A 19,400-nucleotide genomic window follows, 5' to 3' on the forward strand; every position below is an offset into this window, starting at 1 on the left:
CTGTGGGAAGCTGTGATTCCAGTTACTTTAAAGAAGGTCACAGCTTGCACAATATCTAAACGTCACAATGAAAATGCTGCATACGAGGCTATTAATATAACACGGAAGCAGCAGACAACAGAACAAACAACTGATTGCATTTGGATTGGGAGAGCAGTGCGATTAAACCTGTTTACATCCACATGTCAAATATTTTCAGCTATAAGGTATCTGGCACTATAAAGGGCTTGATCCTGGTGATGCTCCTTTGTTTGCAGAGTTTTTTTCCTCAAGTCTTAAAAATATACATGACTGCCCCTCTGACCATTTATTTTTAAAGGAACCTATTAAAGTTACATAATTTAGGTGTTTTCCATCTTTCTGAAAGAAGAGATGGACAATTGTAGATTATTTTGTTGCAAGTATCTGGCAACAAAGCAAGCCAGTCTTTAAAAGAAAATCTGTAATCTGTGCTCAGCACCAAATGACAGAGGCTTATTTTAAAAAGAGCCGTTAAAAAGCGCAGTTTGCCTCAAGAGTTGCTCAAAATACAAAGGTTGAAGCACCCTTTTTACTCTAATAGCAGCTGTAGCTAGCACCTAGAGCAGGGGTGGGCAACTCCAGGTCTCGAGGGCCGGTGTTAGATCTCTCCCTGAATCACATGATGAGTTCATTACCAGGAATCTGGAGAACCTCAAGACCTGTTGAGGAGGTCATTTAGCCATTTAAATCAGCTGACACGTCTAAAACCTGCAGGACACCGGCCCTCGAGGCCTGGAGTTGGACACTCCTGACTTAGAGCAATGTTACAGCGTTTGGCTCTGAGTTGCGGTGCAGTGTAGCTTACATGGGACATACATGACCCGACCTCTTCTCCAGCGCCAGGTAGTGCAGCGTCTTTAGCTGTCATATCATTTCAGTCCCATCCTGCTACAAGTTGGAGACACTTTCCTCTCACTCATTTCAAAGACTTAAGAATAAACCACCTAAAAGCACATTGTTTCGAGGGCACAGCACGAGAAAGCATTCTTCTCTCTGAAGTAGGTGCCAAAAGAACTTTCCAGCCAATAGGAGGATGCCCTTGGGAGCAGGATATACAGTTCTTCCAGACAGGAAGCAGTCACATTGGCATGTTAACATAATTACAGTGTCGCTTTCGCCAGGGGGCTCGTCACAGCAGTTTAGTTTAGGGAGCAAGGGAATGATGGATAGACGGAGGGAAAGATGAGAGATGGATGTAGAAGGGAGGGTCACGCCGTTCGGTATTTTGGGTGTGCCCGCAGTTTCTCAGATCTCTAATACACCACAGCAAACACATACACACTCTGGGAGACGGCAGTGCACTTATGGAGACATGTATATACACATTTCTAAGGATGAAAGCTAGCGAGTCTGTTCAAGGAGACAAGAGCGCCGAGCCACTAATTGCACGGTGCTATCGGGGGGGGGGGCAGCAGCAGTGGATGGAAAAGGGACGGGGAGGAGGGGACAGCACTGTTTCTCTTAGTCCCCTTGTGGACTTGTTGGGACAATAATGATGGGGTATGGGAGGTGTGTGGGTGGGGGCGTGGTGTGTGTGCGTACCAACCCCCCCAGCTCCTCCTCCTGCTCTGCCTTCCACAGAGTCTCCGGGGAGATTTTTGTATGGTTGCTTTGTAGAGAGTGGGGACAGCCAGACAGGTCCCCAGAGGAGGGTGTGTCCTGCTGAGCAGTCCCATCTGATGCTCTGTGTGTTTGGGCGCACACACACATCAGGGTGTGTTTATCCTGCTGACCATTTGCATGTGCCAGTTTGGTTTGTTTCCTATATGTAAGTTTAGGGCCGTGTATTAACGTGTCATTTAAAGGATTACACGTCTGTTTTTAAAGTCCACCCTCTATTCATGACTCGGTTTCAGTTGCACTAAACACATAATGAAGCCACTGTTAGGAAATATAAGTGGGCAGACTGTCGCTCTGTGCTGCGTTCATTTCCTCACTTTTTCTCTGTGATGCCAATTTCTGCTGGGAGAATTTGAGGTCCCACTCCAAATCTCAAGTGACCCATTATCAGGTCTGCACCAAGACCCCAGATCCAGGGGCCATAAAGGGGCCTGTTATGTTTACTACTATTGATGCTCCTATTAAACAAAGTTTCAAGTAAAAATAAAGGAAAATAATATAGTGGTGTTATCCACAGCTCGCTGACCTCTCTGTCCTTGTTGAAAACTCATCAGTGTTTCTGTCGGGATGACAGGTGATGCCATCAGTTTTCATGCATTATGACTCACTCTGCAATCCACAAATATTCATGCTGAACAAGGTTTATGATTCGCACTAATAAAATTGGAGCATACCGAAATGAAAAACAAAGTGTGGATTATGAGATGTTTGGTGCATTCTAGTTTACATTGGAGTTTTATTTTGTAGTTTGCAGGATTAAAAATAGAACACTTATATATAACACTTATCCTTGTATAAATTATTTACACAGCTAACATTATTAGCTTATAGCATTTTAGTCTACGCTTTAATATTCTGCTCGAGTGTTATGCTGGAAGCGTCACTCTTTTAAAAAGAATATTTGCAGCCTTGTTGACACTAATGTAGTTAAAAAGAGCCGACATGAAAGGGACGGAGCGCAAAGAGCCTCGAGGTCAACCTTCTGTCCCCTTCAGCTGAGTCCCACGAGGGACAGCGTGTGGAAGTCAGATGCAAAAGAAGACAATTTATTCAGTGGTCAGTGATCTGTGCCTCCCAGAGGGCCTGGACAAATGTTTCAGTAGCCCAGCATGGCTTTGTGCTGCCGAGCGCCACATCTGTCTGCCTCGCACACTGTGGGGGTGTGGGTGTGTGTGTGTACAATTGTGTATGGCTGAACAGAGGAACGCACACATTTGATGTCATCATAGTCTCACATAGAAACGTTAGTTAAAGGTGTGACGGTAAATTCTGTCTTGGGTGGGTCTGCTCCACTGAATGTTGTAGAAAAGTGTGTGTGTGTTGCCAGATTGATTGCAGCCTTTAATGTGTTTTACTATTGATGAGGGCCATGCATTTCTCACAGCTGAGGGCTCCAAGGGAACAGAGCTCTCTTATAAACACCTTCTAATAAGTTACAAGTAGCTTCCGTCACATTGTTGCAGATATGGTGGACGTCTTGCATGGAGCTGGTGCTGCTGAATTTCAGAATACTTCATTGATCCCTAGAGGAAATTATGTAAGCAATTTGATGGAAGTGACGATTATGAGAATATTTTCAGTACATTTACAACAGGAAGGGTGCGCTCGTGTGCGTGTGTGTATCAGGATCGTATGACAATAGGTAAGTAGGTAAAGCAGCAGCCCTGCAGTGTGTGGGAACCTTTGATTCTTCTCCTTTGTTGGCAGTGTCATGTGATGCCAGAAGTCACAAAGACAGCAGTTCTTTGAACCGGTGGCTAACAATGCTTGGCTGGAGCCATGTGGACATGTCTTGTCCTTGCAGTCTACAGAGCTGGTGCAGGCCACATTGTGTGTATGTATGGGGGTGTGTATTACGAGGTGGCGTCCAGATGGCCCTCACAGATGGATTCTGTGGTTTTAAAAGAGATTACCTTGCTCTATTCCCGTCTCGACGCTTCTCCTTAAGACCTCAGGAGCCCAGTGACACAGTAGCCCAATTAGCTGTGCTAACTTGCCTAGCCTAGCATTAGCCTAGTGTTACTGGTTCCTGTGGTTTGTCCATGAGTGGACATTCGAGTAAGCACGTTATTGTTAGGCCTTGAGTGTGTGTGTGTGCATTGACTGGGAACATTAATGTGGCCGTTCTGACCGCTGGTGCCTTAATCAAAAAACTCAAAGAGAGACTAAATCTCCAAGGGGGGGGGGGGGGGGTCTGGGCAGTGGTTCCTTACAGGAGAGAGAAAGAAGTGGGTAAATGTAGCTTTTTGGATCTATTGATTAGCAGCAGAATCCACCATTCCTCACCCCACCATGACACTTTGTCTGCCACGCAAATACGTTTGTACACGTTTGTACACAGGCACAGCACGACGGGTCAAACCATGCTGTCTGCTCTTTGGCAGAACCGAAATCGCTGAAGCAGATTAGGGCCTTCCAGCAACTGAAACACCTGCGCATGTATGACACACACACACACACACCCTCCCCCTCCCTACAGAGCCATGTGTGAGCAGTCTGGTCCGATACTTGTAGGTGTCATTCATGATTTGTCAGGTCTACACAGTGTGAAAGAGTCCCACTCGAATGATCACTGGTTACTCGGTTAAGTGGACAATTATATATTTATGAAACTCAAAACTACTATTTAGTTATTTCAGATAATTGATGATTATATTTTGGAGCTTCATTTCATGTTCGTCTTACAAAACCCAAATGCTGAGAGAGTTGAGAACAAAAGTATTAGATATTCATTTCTATAATATCCTAACATATATTGGGGTCTCTCTCTCTCTTAAATACCACCACCACCTCTATGATGATGATGCTGCTGTGGGGAACATATATACTCATACCAATATATATCTGCCACTGATTGATATCCACTAATAATGTAAGCCAACCCTTATATTATTCTCCCTCTAATTATATATATATATATTAAAGTCAAAGTGCTGTATTTTTTTTTATCTTCAGCGATCATGCTCAGGTTTGTTGTTCCCTCAGTTTCAGTTTGTTAGAGTTCAGGTGAGGTTCATAGCAGTGATGCTCATTGTTGTCCAAGATAAATCTTCTTTGCAGGCGTAACGATGCTATCTGAGAGATCTTGATGATGATTATGCTGTTCGATAGTCTGACTTTGGGTCTCGTTCTTGTCAGTTGCTTGTGGGTGTTTCTGCCTGCCAAGCTCATGTTATTCCAGACCGGTTGCGTGAATGTGTGCACTTGGGTAGCCTATGTGGTTTTGTTCCAGAAATGTACAGGATCCACTTTGGAAAACGATGTCCAATCTGGAACTCATCTGTGAGCACGCAGGCTCTGCAAAGAGAGAAGTCTCGCTAAGCCTCGCAGCGAGCTGCGATTTGGCCAAATTATGTGTCAGTTTTTGTGTTTTGTAGTCCAACTTTATGTATCTATACCAGTCACACATGTGCAGATATTCCTTTAATGCACAGTTTTATAGGTTGGTGATTTAGTGTTGTCTCTGAAGACGAGAGCTAGCTAGACCTCCCCCGTCCCCCTGCTCCATAAGATGGGACCATTAACACTTCTGGAAAATGACAGAGGCTTCACATGTGGCTTTAAAGAAACCTCTAGCTGAAGACGGAAGCATCAAAGAAACATATTGTTGTGTCTCTGAGTACTTAAAGAGAATTTAAGAAAGACCACTGCAGAGGAATACTAACATTTCATAGGTTTTCATTCTGCCCTGAAGTTTTTATCTGAAAACAAATGATGGTTTTACAAAGTCGTGTTACCTGCTGGCTGCTGTATTATCAGCTGACGCTGGACTTCCTGTCATCCAAGTGTTTTATTGGATGCAGCTTTTGGTTAAGGTTCTTTATATGTGTCCGCATTTCTCCATTTGATTTGAAAGTGATATTTGGAGCCACAGATATTAGGAAACAACACTGACTGATGAGGAGCTAAAGCAGGCAGCCCGGGCTGTGCGTTTGAGGATTATTAATTTACACATGCTCTCATTCCTCTTCTCATTAGTGTCAGTGTTGCCTGTGTTTGTGCTTGAGTTTGAGAGAGGGAGTGTGGGGGTGTGTGCTTGTTTTGGACATTAGATTTATTATTTTAAGCAGAGCCGCGCTCGCATCACTGCGCAGAAATAGCTCAGTTCTGTAACCTGTTACATCAAGTGTGTCAGTGACTGCAGAGTTTATAATCTTTCACTCACCATCGCATTTGTGCGTTGCTGCCTTTAAGGTCCCCACGTGTTCCTTTGGACACTCGTTAAAGAGGTTTTTATGTGGCCTGTACGCTGTGTGCATTCAGGCATGTCGGGGTTCAGTGTGTTGATAAGAGACTCCAGGGGAAATCACCCGAATGGTCAGACAAGGACAGACTCTATTTTTACCCATAATGGTGGCTCCAGTTATGCCTCTGTTTCATACCAGTCCGAGCCAGTGTCTTTGGGGTTGTTTAGTATGTATTCTGACTATTATGCTCCTGTTACTCATGTGGGTACTCTCTGTGGACGCAGGTCTACGCTAGACCAGGCTGCAGCCTGAGCCACCTGTCAGTGAGCACCTGTTTAACCCTCTGTGGCACATGCTCGGTGGAGACCTGTGCCTCGAAACACTCTGAACACTCAGGATTTTATATGGATGCACAGCACAGAAAATATTCATACATGTTTTTCCTCTTTAAAATAATTCCTTTTTGGCCCATATGGGGAAAGTACAGCTTGGCAACCAACAATAAACCTTTAAACATGCAATAGATAGATAATGGATAAAAACATGTGTGCTGTATGTCAGGCTTTGAAAGCTGCACAAAGACGGGCTGAAATGCTCAGGATCATTTATAAATTCTCTTTGCTTAGTAAAACAGACGCGAATATCAGCTCATGTATCCATGTAAACCATGTAAAACATAAATAATAAAATGATGACTCTAATTGTCTTGTTTAAGTGATTTGCAGTAAAGTTCAACTGCACAAATCAATATCACACAGCAGAACTATGCATTTCTTCATAGTTGGTTCTGTAAGTTAATTTTTTTCATTTATTGATGCAGGCGTGCGATCTGTTTAGATGATAAAATTAATACAGTTTGTTTTAATTCAAGATTTAACAAACCATTTTTTAATTAGATGCATTACAAAACAGTCTGGGTCACTAAATTTATGGAGTTTGATATAATTTAGTGCAGTTTGTGTCACGATTCAACTCATTTGTTCATCTGTGTGGCACGTGTCTGTCTTCAGCTAAATGAGCAGTACGGGCCTCCGGGGTGAGGGGTGCTGCGTGTTATCACTTCTTTAGAACTGAAACGAATGCTTAAAATAATTTAAAAATCTTCTTAAAGCTTTCTCAGCTTTTTCACATTATTGAGTGCAAACAATAAAATGGATAATTATTCAAATGACCCCTACTGGTCATTTAGTTTTAAAAGACTTGGGCAGATGAAACGGTGAAAGTAGTCGAGGAAGCTGGCAGACAGGAAAGGTGTCCCGAGTCCAGCCAGCGTATCTGTGATGTAAACATGTCATCAGCAGTAGTGATGCAGAACAGATGCAGGGTGAGAAGAAAACCTACAGTGGCCACTGGGAGCACATCTGTGTTTCCCCCTGCAGCCCCCCCGCTCTGCTCGGCTCATGCACATCAGAGCAAAAAGGGATGAGGGGAGTGTGTCTGCTGAGGACACGAGCAGGAGGGAGTATGTTTGTGTGCTGCATATTTCCTAACTGTGTGTGTGTGTGTGTGTGTGTGTGTGTGTGTACGTACGTGTGTACTTCGGGTACAGCTAATTCCCACAAGCCCAACTATTTTCAATGTTTATTTTTTCTTTTGGTCAATTTAAAGTTGTCACGCTGCTGATAAATGGACTGAGGCAAATTACACTTAATTGAATCACAAATGAATCTGAATTATTATACACATTCTTTAAAAGCAAGCTGAGACAGTGAAATTTCCCCAAGTTATGTAACCTAATTTGATGATAATTGATGGGGAGTATGAGATCAGGCTTGTGTGTTTTGGATGGGCCATGTGTAGGTATTGTTTTATTTGGAAGAGTGTCCCATTTTCTTCATCGTCTTTAGTCTTCTGAGGAATCGCTCGCTCAGTTTGTCTTTTTCCCCCTTTTCCTCTCTTCTATCCTCCCTCCATCCTCACTTGCCTTTTCCCCTTCCTCCTCTTTTCAGGGACATCAAGCCTGACAATATTCTGCTGGATATGAACGGCCACATCCGCCTGGCTGACTTTGGCTCCTGCCTCAAACTCATGGAGGATGGGACGGTAGGTTTTTACCACACTGCTGCTGATGCCTCGTTTGGGCCAAAGCAAACATACCAGAGCTTTTCTGACCTCCTTGTCAACCCCCGGGGGTCTCCCAGGAGGAGAGTGCGGTTCAGCTGCTTGGCTGAGCCTGCAGTTTGTGATTCAGATCATTCTCCTAGCCCCATCCCAAAGACAAGAACGGGATGAAATAGATGATCAAAGAAAATCTCAGAGGGATGATAAGGATGGCTGAATGACTATTTGAAAAGGAAAAACCAGTCTACAAGTAGATTCAATGTAGGAATGTATTTCTCAGGTGTTTTGTCTGCATTAAAGCAGCTCTTTGAATAAGAAGCAGATACAGAGAATGAGCCGACAGCCCGAATGTTTAGTGTTACTCTGTAACTATTCAAATATGATCTACAATGTAATGTTTTCCCAGTTACACTGTTTTATTATAATTCAGGCTCACTGAAAGTGAAATCATTTGAGTTCTGTAGATGTAAACAAATGCTGCCTTCCTGCAGTGAATTTATCTCATGTGTTACAGAATTTTACCTTTAATTCGTCATCATCACTCCTGTTGCTGACTTTACACGCACAAAGCAAACTTTTGTCACCTCTTAATTTCTTTGATATACTTTGTCTTAAATTCTCTGCTAGGTTCAGTCATCTGTGGCTGTGGGAACCCCAGACTACATCTCTCCAGAAATCCTCCAGGCTATGGAGGATGGGAAAGGCAAATATGGACCAGAGTGTGACTGGTGGTCCCTGGGGGTCTGCATGTATGAAATGCTGTACGGCGAGACTCCTTTCTATGCAGAATCCTTGGTGGAAACCTACGGGAAGATCATGAACCACAAGGTGGGCTGACGAAATTAAAAGGTGTAACGGTAAAACGCTCGCCTGAAATTTGCCCAGTTTGACCGGTAAACACTTCGTCAAATGTGATCATGTCTTGAACAGGAGAGATTCCAGTTCCCACAGCAGATCACAGATGTTTCTGAGGAAGCGAAAGATCTGATTCGCCGACTCATTTGCAGCCGAGAGCACCGATTGGGTCAGAATGGCATCGAGGACTTTAAGCAGCACCCCTTCTTCGCAGGTACAGGCTCCATCTTTCTGTCGCACACAAAGATTACCTGAAAAACCTCACCGGCATCATCCCTTCATGTTTACCGTTAGCTGGATGCTACTTAATAAATGCATCTACTTGTTTTTCACCTGTGGCCTTTTAAGGCATCGATTGGGATAACATTCGCATGTGTGAAGCCCCCTACATCCCAGAGGTCAGCAGTCCTACAGACACCTCCAACTTCGACGTGGACGACGACTGTCTCAAGAACTCGGTACGTTTAGAGAAGCGAACGTCATCCTGTCACGATGTTGTCTGACTGTGGACGTATTCATACTGATGTGCAGATTTCACATGATTTCAAATCCTTTTCAGGAGACTATGCCCCCTCCCTCTCACACTGCTTTCTCAGGCCACCACCTGCCCTTTGTAGGTTTCACCTACACAAGTAAATGGTAAGTGTTAACAAACAGCTGTCTGCTGCTGCCACTCACCTGTTTCTGCTTACAGCTTCTTACTACAGCTGGATTTCCTGTCTGTGTCTTTGCTGATGATTGTTAAATAGCAAAAAGAGAAGGAACAAGTCTCTTAAGCCTCTTCCTAAATCAGACTTGGGCTTTCTTCATTTAGCCTCTTTTGAAAGCCTTCCTTCAGACTCATTATAATGACTGTGATAGCGAGGAGATGCTATTTTCCTCCAGTGTCCAGAAGTTGTCACAGGTTGTCTTCATATGTAATGACTTTATTTATTTTTAAATGGATTTCCTATACAAGCTGTCTCACCACTTGGTGTGAGGAGGCGTAGGAGATTAGCTTTCCTCCCTAATAAGGTGATGTTCATGACTTGCTGTACATCCTCAGGCTGAAGTGGTACTCATGAGAAAGCACCAGACCCACCAGCTGCTTCCTTATCTTTTCAAGCCTCAGTGATAATAGCCTTTTCCTTCCTTTCTGTCCTTCTTTTTCTTCACTCTGTCTCTTTCTCATTCCACCTCGCACTCCTCGTGTCCCTCTGCTGTTTTCTCCCATGACTCAACATATTGTCAACTTTCAGCTTATCTCTGTCGCCATCACTTCTCTCTCCCCAATGTTTCTTTGTATTTTCCCAATGACCGGTTTGATATCATCAAAAACCACCAGCACCAATGTAAATAGTTTGTCCTCACTTGTACTTCTTTTCTTACCCCCCCTCCTCTGTAGTACTCTGTCTGATCGGGGTTGCCTGCGACAGCTGGGAGGTGAGCCGGGGAAGGCCGGGCAGGACAAGCTGGATGTTGAAGTGCAGCGTAGCCTGGAGGACAGCCTGGCCACTGAGGCCTACGAGAGAAGGATTCGCCGCCTGGAGCAGGAGAAGCTAGAATTGAGCCGCAAACTGCAAGGTGAGGTCGGAGCAGCGGTGCATCAGCTCAGATGTGTTGCATCATATGCACACAGCCATCATAAGGCATGAGCATCCAGTCTGCACATGCCGAACTTAAAACGTTCCACTCTTGCCAGTATGGCTTTTAAAAGGCCTATAAATGATGTTTCTGATTTGATGTGCCACAGAGTCGACTCAGACGGTGCAGGCGCTGCAGCACACGGGCGAGGGCCCCCTCAGTGCTAACAAGGAGGTGGAGATCAGGAGCCTGAAAAGCGAGATCGACATTCTGAAGAAGCAGATCGCTGGTCAGGACACAGTGCAACTCTTTTCCTTCTGAATCAGCTTCTGATTGTCTCTGAAATTAAACAATAGAAGCAGACACAAACGGCAGCAAATGTGGTTGTTTGACAAATGTCTGACAGTTTCAAACCAAGCGTGTGTTCGTTTCAGACTCAGGCCAACTGGAGAAGCAGCTGGAGGATGTGACGCTGGCTCGGAGAGACTTGGAGGACTCGTCCAAACACATCAAGACTCTTGAGAAACAGATGAAGAGCATCACACAGGAAAGGGATGACCTACAGAAGGTACAGCTAGTGTTTCGTGTCATTTTCTGGATATTTAAAGAGCTACAAACGAGTATGATTTTATTGATCAAGCTGAAATAATAAGTTATTGGACTACTTTGTGGGAGGGATCTGAAATGCTCAACTCTGCTGTCGTCTGTGTCGCGTTCAGGATCTCATGGACGCCAGCGAGAAGTTGAAGTCTCAGTCTAAAGAGCTGAAGGAAGCCCACAGCCAGAGAAAACTGGCCATGCAGGAGTTTTCAGAGCTGAACGAGAAGCTCACAGACCTCAGGTAGAAGCACGCGCCCGGGTCTCGGGCTGATCTGGAGAGTTTCTCCTGTACTGTCGGGAATGCCAACCGTTGACTGCTAGAGTTTCTTTAGTAATGTTTTTTTAACAAAGTCCCATCCATGAATAAAACGCCCACGCTGGATGTTTTCCTGTCCCGGCTCAATTGTTCACAGGTCGGTGAAGCAGCGCCTGGTTCGTCAGCTGCGTGACAAAGAGGAGGAGATGGAAAGCCAGAATCAAAAGGTGGAGGCTCTCCGCCTCGAGGTGCGAAAGGCCGAGAGGGCCAAGAAGGAGGTAGAGTAGACTCCCCTGTGGTTGCTAGCACGCCCTGCTCTCTGTGTTCACCTACTCGAGGTTCATCCAAACGTCGCTGTGACTTTATGCACTGCGAAAAATGTAACGTGTGCAATCGCTGCAGACGTCCACAGTTTCATATCCACAGATCACAGTGGCATAAAGTCACAAAATGATGTGAAACATTCATCTGAGACGTTGTTCCTCGTGTGTTCGTAGAGCAGCATTTACCTGTTTAACATGTGCCCGACATGTATGATTGGTGGCAAGAAATGGTTTGTGAATTTTATCGCTCTATAAATACGACATCATATATAATCTTACTTTCACTCACGGCCTGAAGGTAGATGGAGAGAACCAGTCATGCAAATAAAATGAAACCAATAAGTCATTTATTAAAAATACGTCAGTGTTGCATATCTGTGATGGGGGGAAGTATGCGACCCACCGCTGTAAATTAGAAATTCAACATTTCTAATAACTGTCTATAAGTTTGAGTCTTTTTGTTCACAGCTTCAGTTCTGGGTTGTAGCCGAGTTTCTATTCATTTCAGCTTCTTTCACAATGTTTCAGGACAGTCGTTCCATAACATGAACTTTATTCTTGGACCAAGACTGAGGCCTGTTCACACACTTGTCTTTAGTCCGATGTCCCGACGTTTTCCCTTCCAGTGGGCTCGTATGCTCCGTCAGTGGTGACAGGCCTTCCTGGGCCGCGACCGTCGTGTTTCACGGACGGGCTAAAGTTCTGTTTCATCCACGTCATCTTTAGCAAACTGCACGTGTCCTTTCCAGAGAGCTGCAGCTTTCTGGTGTTTAGTGCTCCTCTGGTTGTTGTTATTAACCTGAACATCGGCCAACACCGGAGCGGAGTTTAACCCAGGAGTCCAAACCGTTTGTTTTTAACCTTTTTTTAACAGAAATGTCATTTCACACTTTGATAGACCCTCAGTCTTTAAATATAAACAGGCCACTCACTAGCATCACACAGTTATTCCTTTTATTAGAAATGTCCTAATGCAGAAGTTGCACACAGGTTTAATGTGTTTGTATCTGTAATGTAAAATATTTGTGCAGAAATCTAGAAATGTGCAAAGGGTTCACAAAAGACGTTGCAGCTGTGACATGTTTGAAAAGCTCGTCTGCTTTCATGGTTTCTGTCATCAGATGGAGGCTCAGGTAGAGGAGCAGGCGGCCGAGGCTCAGAAAGAGAAGAAGCTGAGAGAGCGCAACGAGCAATACAGCCGACAGCTGGAGGAGGAGCTGGAGGGGCTGAAGGTGAGTGTTCACAGACTTAGTTTGTTTTTAACCATGTTTGAACACATTTGAGTGTAAAGAAATAAAACCTTTTCTCAGTGCATATAAACCACAAAATACTAATGACTTAATCACCCCTGATGGAGATATTTTAGGGTTTTTCCCCCTGCATGAGTACAAAGAGTCTCACTGGTAACGCTCTCTTTTCTTCTCCATACAAATCTTTGTCTCATTCCCACCACCCAGGTGAAGCAGGCTGGCCCCTCTGCTGCCCCGGCCCCGGCGGATCAAACCCAGGAGGTCGGGCGTTTACGTGGAGAAATGGAGAAGAAAACGATGTTCTTCGAGGAAGAGTTGGCCCGCAGGGGGGCGCAGTACAGCGCCGAGCTGAAGGCGCTGCGTAAAGAGCTGAGAGACGCCGAGAGCCAACAGCTCAACCTGCAGAAAGAGATCCTGATGCTCAAAGACAAACTGGAAAAGACTCGTCGTGAAAGGTATCGCACAAGCTTCCCTTTCCTGGGGACCGTTGTTAGCATTAGTTCACTTCAGCAGGAAACACTTTAGGTTTGTCTTTAATACTTTGAGTTCTCATGTAATTCTTCTGTCGTGTCTTTCAGTGATGATTCCATGAGGTAATTACAGTTACTGTTAACGATAGTTTCATCCCATTAATCCCCTTTGTGCTATAAATATAGTAGTTTCAGTAGAACTCTAGCCGTCCCCTAACATTTCCATAAATTCTGTTTAAATGGATCGTAAATATAACAACGAGAGTTTCCCAGGCACACTGTCACAGTGTTTGCCCCACAAACATGAGTGGATTTCATTCCCAAGGCTGCACTAGTCCAGCTGTCCCTTTTATTTTTTAACATTTTAAATTTACAGCTAATGGTAATAGTAGGCTGGTAAAATAAACATCTTAAAAAATGAAAATGACCTGGATGCTTAGGTCAGATGGGCTGCTGGGCTTGTAATAAAACTGCTGGAGGAAAGGTCTCGCTAAGCCAGCCGGCCCATTAGTCAGAGCTGGAAGGAAGCAGGTCCCAAACTGAATTTGAATGGTTTAAAAAAAAAAAAAAAAAAAAAAAAAAATGATTCAAAGGTCTTGAAATCATCTTTATACCTGTAGATGTCCTGATTACCCTGAATGACTCCTGTTCTGGCTTTTTGGGTTTGGGAGACCCGTTACTGTACTATTAGCGTTTTAAATGAATCTGAAGGAGACGCACAGTTTAAAGCTGTCTGTGCTCGGCGCCTACAGCGAGCTATAAATCTCTAATATGTGAAAAAGGGCTGGCAACCCTTATTTCTTACAGCGGGCTGACACACATCCTGATGTTTGCTCTGCTGCAGATCAGCATCACTTGTTCTTGCGTCTGCTTATATGGGGTATGTAAAGCTGCAACATGCAGACGATAGAATAATTCTAATGCAGATGTTGTAAGATGTCTGTAGAGAAATGTTTCAGATCTGAGTGTTTGTTTAGCTTCGCTGTGTTTAAAGGTGTCCACATCTGCCCCTCGGTTCATCCTGGAGCACAAATTTAAAACCAGACTAAACTAACAGTGCCGTCTCCACAGGCCTGTTCAAACTTCACTGCAGTCACTGCACAGTAATGGTTGGTGATAAAATGAGAGCAGCAGAGGCTGAAATGGTAAAAAAAATAAAAAGATCTGTCAAAATGTGTCAACGTGGAGGTTTTATACCAATAAATGAAAAGAAGTTGTTTCTTCTGCGGCACTCAGGCTCACCTGATCCAACACTGTGGACGCTAGTTTAATAAAATTTGAATAAAAACGTGTTTTTGTGGAGAAAGCTATGGCGCTTTGTTTTTGTACCCTGTCCCCAGCCATCCTGCCTGCTGTTAGTGCCATATTACTCCCACTGCTTTCTAAGTCAGTTTCAAACGCAGCACTGTATCAGATTCTAACTGCATTAATGTGTTTGGGCTGAATAATGCATCTTGGTGTTTGATCTAAGGTTTGGACAGATGTGGGAGGAATCACACGAGAGCTCCAACAGACGTGTTTCAGGAGGTCTTAATGTTAAAATGACAAATGCGAGAAATCAGATGGAGTTTTGCATTTATAAATTGTGGGTTGGGAATAAATGTAAGTTTATACAAAGTCACAAGTTTTACAGTAAGTCTGTGTGTGTGTGTGCTTTTTTTCCCCCCCGTCCAGCCAAAGTGAGCGGGAAGAGTTGGAGACGGAGTACAAGCAGGAGTATGAGCGAGAGCGAGTCCTGCTCACTGAAGAAAACAAGAAGCTGTCCAGTGAACTCGATAAGGTGCCATATCTCCACCTATTTATACACAAAGTAACAAAATGACTGTCAGCGCACAAACCTGGGTCATCTGTCAGTCTTTAGTGAGCTCTCTAACACACACTAACGCAGCGCTTTGACCCCAGGTAACCCCAAACTCTTTCATCACATTCCTCCCTCCACCCCCGCTCTCCCGGCAATGCCAAAGAAATCACTGTTCAATATCCTGCGTAAAAACGCCCCGTAGCCTCCTCCACAGGCGGATGGAATGACTCTCTGGACTGAGCTCTGTTGACTTTGGACGTTCAGAAAGGCCCTCGTTTTAAACAGTGTCTCATAAGCAGGAGACATTCTGACATATGGACTAAAGTGTTGGTTTTAAAGTCTCTCCGTGACATGGACACAGTGTAGATTATATCAATGTACTTATTTGTGTTTTGTTAGTTCACACACTCAGTTGTATTTTGAAAAGCATAAAGATGGATTCGATCTGCGTGTGCGCTAGCTCCACCACCAAATACTTTTTCAGCACGTTTTGAAGTATGTAAAAAAAAAATGATTGTTTGACTCGTCTCACCTTTCAAAGGAGGCTCCACAATTCACACCAAACTGCTTCGTCTTCACTCGGCACCATTCGTGCACATTGTGTTCCTTAGGCCGTGTTGGCGAGTATTGGAAATGCATGAAACGACCTGTAGGCTGGACTTGTGTTCAGTTTGTCCAACTTTCCAACTGCATTTGACCTCCATCATTGTTGTCGGCCTGAATTTCCACGATTAAAGAAACATCGTCACAGGAAAAGCTGTTTGTGTTCAGTGTCAGCTGTTGACAGAATGAAATTGACAGTGAATAAATATGAAAAGACATCCCAGTATGAGAACATCATCCATCGTCAGCGTAAACTGTTTTATCAGCAAACATTATGGTTAGAAATGAAAAAGGAATCTGGACCCCGGTCAGGAATATCTGCAGTTTCTTCTCCAAGAGCAGGCAGATGTGATTGATTAGCATCATTTATCTCCCCACAGAAGTTCTTGTTCTGCCCCAGCATCGTCAATGTCATGTTCTTGAACTTGCAGTTAAAAATAAACCCATTAAAAACTAACAATCGTTATCAGCTGGTAAAAACATTGCTGTACTGAGAGATTTCACTTTCAGAGAGATGCTTGATAATAAGAAGTGCATCTTTGAGGTCTGTGTATGTGCAGGAAATCTGAGACAAAGGTTTTGGTTCTGTGTGACCTCAAAGAGAGCAGATATCCATATATGGTCATCCCAGGCATACAGCACATAGACACCTGTGTACCTGCTGCTCAAACCTGCTGTTTATCAGAGGTGCTCATTCTGAATAAACTGAAACGTCTGGTTTAAGACTGAATTATTCACATTTCAAAACTTCTTTATCTTATACTCTGTTCATCTCAGCAGAACAAAGTGTAAAATGCCCATTTAAAGAAGTCGTGGGGAGAAATGATACAGAATCTCTGACATGTTTTGCTTTCTCCAGCATGAGGAATAGTGTTTTGTAGAGCTTCCTTCGCTAATGGCTACATCCATGATTTCCTGGCATCCGATGGTCATTTCCAAACCCGAGTAGCTACACATCTGTCACATCTGTGTAGTTCTGGACGTTTTCATAGTAACTGCGACTTATATCGGGGCATGAGGTTAGGGCTGTGTCGAGGAGCATGTTTCATGCCAAAGACTTGCATGCTGAATAATGTCACAGTTTCAGTGACGTAAAGCCTCTTTACAACACTGACATTTGCGTTTGCTGGAAACCAGCTTGTAGACCAGTTGCAAAACGGTGCTAACTATCCCACTTCCTCATTCCACAAATATAATGAACAGTGAGCAGACCTCTCATATCAAAGGATATCACCCTCACATGTGAGTAACACACACACGTGGTCCTGGTGTGATGGAGCAGCTGAATCATAAAGTCTGTCTTCAACAACACGCTGATTAATTTTACGCGTGCTCGTCGCGTTCGAGGCCGAGCACCTGAACCTCTCATATTCACTGACAACACGAATGGCAAACTGTGTGTAATGAGTTCATTTACCAGGCGTTAGACTTTGACAGCTTTATGATTTGACACTTTACAATATTGTGTTTAATAGCATGCTCTCCTCCCCCCACGTTTGTTCTTATTCCTGTAGCTAACCACCATGGTTGAGAAGATGAGCAGCTCCAACAGGCAGCTGGAGGATGAGATGAGGGGGCTGGCTGATAAAAAGGAGAGTGTAGCTCACTGGGAGGCCCAGATCACAGAAATCATCCAATGGTAAGACACACACTCATATATGCACACTGCAACCTTCTCAAATGTCCCAAATACTTGCTGAGGCACACGCTTTCCCCCGCTGATGTTAAAGCGCCAATTCAAAGACGTTTATGTTCAGTGTGACAAAGTGCGAGCAGACACACGCTTCTGTCTCGTAGTGGATTGGGTTCCTTCTTGGAGTATAACTGCAGCATTTCTCACATACCGCTGAAGATCACAGAGCTGCTCAGCCCTGCCTTCCACTCAGATCACTTCCCAGTGCAGCTGACACCTCGCCAGCTGCTCAGCCTCTCACTGTTGGACAAGCCTAAAGTCTTTACATAGCACACATACCACACACACACACTTCAGACATGTAAGTACAAGTGTTGAGTGTGGTATGCAGGTTTAGAGGAATTTAGTGATCACCGTTGCCCCCTGGTGGCCGGGGTTTGCTACTGCAGGGGCTAAATAAGGAAGTAGGATCACTTGTAGGTAAAAACAAAATGAATGAAACATCCTTTCACGACTTGACATGAACTCTGATTTTTGAATGTCAAACGTGTGTGGCGTGCGCTCAGTGAGCGCCAGAAAATGTTTACGTTAGCGTCAGCGTAAGTCTGTGCTGTGAACACGGTCAGTGTTTATTCTACCCGAGTGTTCAGGATTAGTGAGCTACTCAGTCCTGCAGGCTGAACGTGTGTCTGTATCTGTTTGTGTTGGTGTGTGTGGTGAATGATGTGTAAGCAATGGTTAAGTGTGATACGGGTCACAGGACCTGAAGAGCATACAGTGAAAAGGCGGTGTTTACATAGTGTGTGTGTGTGTGTGTGTTTCCAGTTCTGCCACTGAAGGATGTTTGTAGAGAGCTTCAAACAGCCCATCAGTGCTCATACTGACAGAGAGTAGAATACATCTTTATATGTAAAATAAATAATAATGATATACTGTCAGTGTGTTTTAGTGTTGGATTTAGACTCTTGGTTTTATGGTTATGGTAAAGTTGACACCCATGGAATGTGTTTACATTTGTAGTAATCTGTGTGTGTGTGTGTGTGTGTGTGTGTGTCAGGGTGAGTGATGAGAAAGATGCTCGGGGCTACCTGCAGGCTCTGGCCACTAAGATGACAGAAGAGCTGGAGGGGCTGAGAAGCAGCAGCCTGGGAGCGAGAGCCACGGTAAATAAACACAAACACTTCGTCTGTCTGCTGCAGAACTAAAGGAAATCCCTTCTTGTTGTTGTTGTTGTTGTTGTTGGTAGAAACTAGTTCAGTAATTATACATTTTAAAATGATGAAGCCAAAGTGTAGCTTGAATGAATATCATCAAAGAAGACAGTCTTTTGCTCCTTTACACTGACAGATAAGTCGAGGAGTGGTGAGTCCCTTTCTGTCTTGTGATTCACTCAGTTTCAGCTTCTGTCTCCGTTTCAGGACATGCCGTGGAAAATGCGGCGTTTGGCCAAGCTGGACATGTCTGCACGCCTGGAGCTGCAGTCGGCTCTGGACGCTGAGATCAGGGCAAAGCAGAGCATCCAGGACGAGCTGAACAAAGTAAAGGCCAACAACATTTCCACAGAATGGTATGACTGCTAAACTTGTCTTTTTTTTAAAAACAACTTAAAAACACTTTTGCTAAACGACAGCTAACGTATCATTGTGTCTGATCGATCAGTAAACTGCAGGATGTTGAAAGTAAAAACCAGGAACTGCTGGCTGAGATTGAGCGTCTGAAAAAGGAGACGGAGGAGCTGCGGCTACGGCGAGGTGAGTACGCGTGCTGTGGCTGAATGGGCGCTGTGCACTGAAACCTTTGGAGATTATCACACTACAGGAGGGTTACGCAACAATCAGACGCTCGGGACTCTTAATGTGCTGTGTACAGAAAAATGTATTGTTGCTTGGGGCTCATGAATCTGCCCCCCAGCTCTTTGAGGCAGTCCTGTGACTCGTGTAAGTCACCCTTTGATGTTTTGATATTGTGTTCTTAACAATGGTTGTCTTATTTGTCCTGTGACTATAGGTGTCAAGCACCAGGATTCCCAGAATTCCTTCTTGGCTTTTCTCAATGCCCCCACCTCAGCTCTCGACCAGTTCGATGTAAGCATTAACGAGAAAATCTGGTTATGAGCACAACAATGTGTCTACCTCAAATGAAAGATTCAAATCCATG

General features: G+C 44.2%; 1 protein-coding gene across 11 annotated transcripts in view; it reads left to right on the forward strand.

Annotated features, from left to right (window-relative positions):
* Window positions 1-19,400, forward strand: part of cdc42bpab (CDC42 binding protein kinase alpha (DMPK-like) b) — a 68,525-nt gene that overhangs the window by 36,258 nt on the left and 12,867 nt on the right. For 5 of the 11 annotated variants that reach the window (XM_063496519.1, XM_063496525.1, XM_063496521.1 and 2 more), the window contains exons 6-24: window positions 7,778-7,871; window positions 8,517-8,717; window positions 8,820-8,958; window positions 9,093-9,202; window positions 9,304-9,383; window positions 10,129-10,307; window positions 10,477-10,596; window positions 10,742-10,875; window positions 11,027-11,148; window positions 11,321-11,441; window positions 12,608-12,718; window positions 12,944-13,191; window positions 13,315-13,329; window positions 14,881-14,986; window positions 17,125-17,249; window positions 18,301-18,406; window positions 18,662-18,810; window positions 18,903-18,994; window positions 19,251-19,327. In XM_063496519.1, coding sequence (XP_063352589.1) covers window positions 7,778-7,871; window positions 8,517-8,717; window positions 8,820-8,958; window positions 9,093-9,202; window positions 9,304-9,383; window positions 10,129-10,307; window positions 10,477-10,596; window positions 10,742-10,875; window positions 11,027-11,148; window positions 11,321-11,441; window positions 12,608-12,718; window positions 12,944-13,191; window positions 13,315-13,329; window positions 14,881-14,986; window positions 17,125-17,249; window positions 18,301-18,406; window positions 18,662-18,810; window positions 18,903-18,994; window positions 19,251-19,327 — 2,329 coding nt within the window. The remainder of the gene's footprint in view (window positions 1-7,777; window positions 7,872-8,516; window positions 8,718-8,819; window positions 8,959-9,092; window positions 9,203-9,303; window positions 9,384-10,128; window positions 10,308-10,476; window positions 10,597-10,741; window positions 10,876-11,026; window positions 11,149-11,320; window positions 11,442-12,607; window positions 12,719-12,943; window positions 13,192-13,314; window positions 13,330-14,880; window positions 14,987-17,124; window positions 17,250-18,300; window positions 18,407-18,661; window positions 18,811-18,902; window positions 18,995-19,250; window positions 19,328-19,400) is intronic. The other 6 variants (XM_063496520.1, XM_063496529.1, XM_063496524.1 and 3 more) reach the window with 2 other exon arrangements.

This window comes from Pelmatolapia mariae, linkage group LG15 (assembly GCF_036321145.2).
Source record: "Pelmatolapia mariae isolate MD_Pm_ZW linkage group LG15, Pm_UMD_F_2, whole genome shotgun sequence".
NCBI lineage: Eukaryota > Metazoa > Chordata > Actinopteri > Cichliformes > Cichlidae > Pelmatolapia > Pelmatolapia mariae.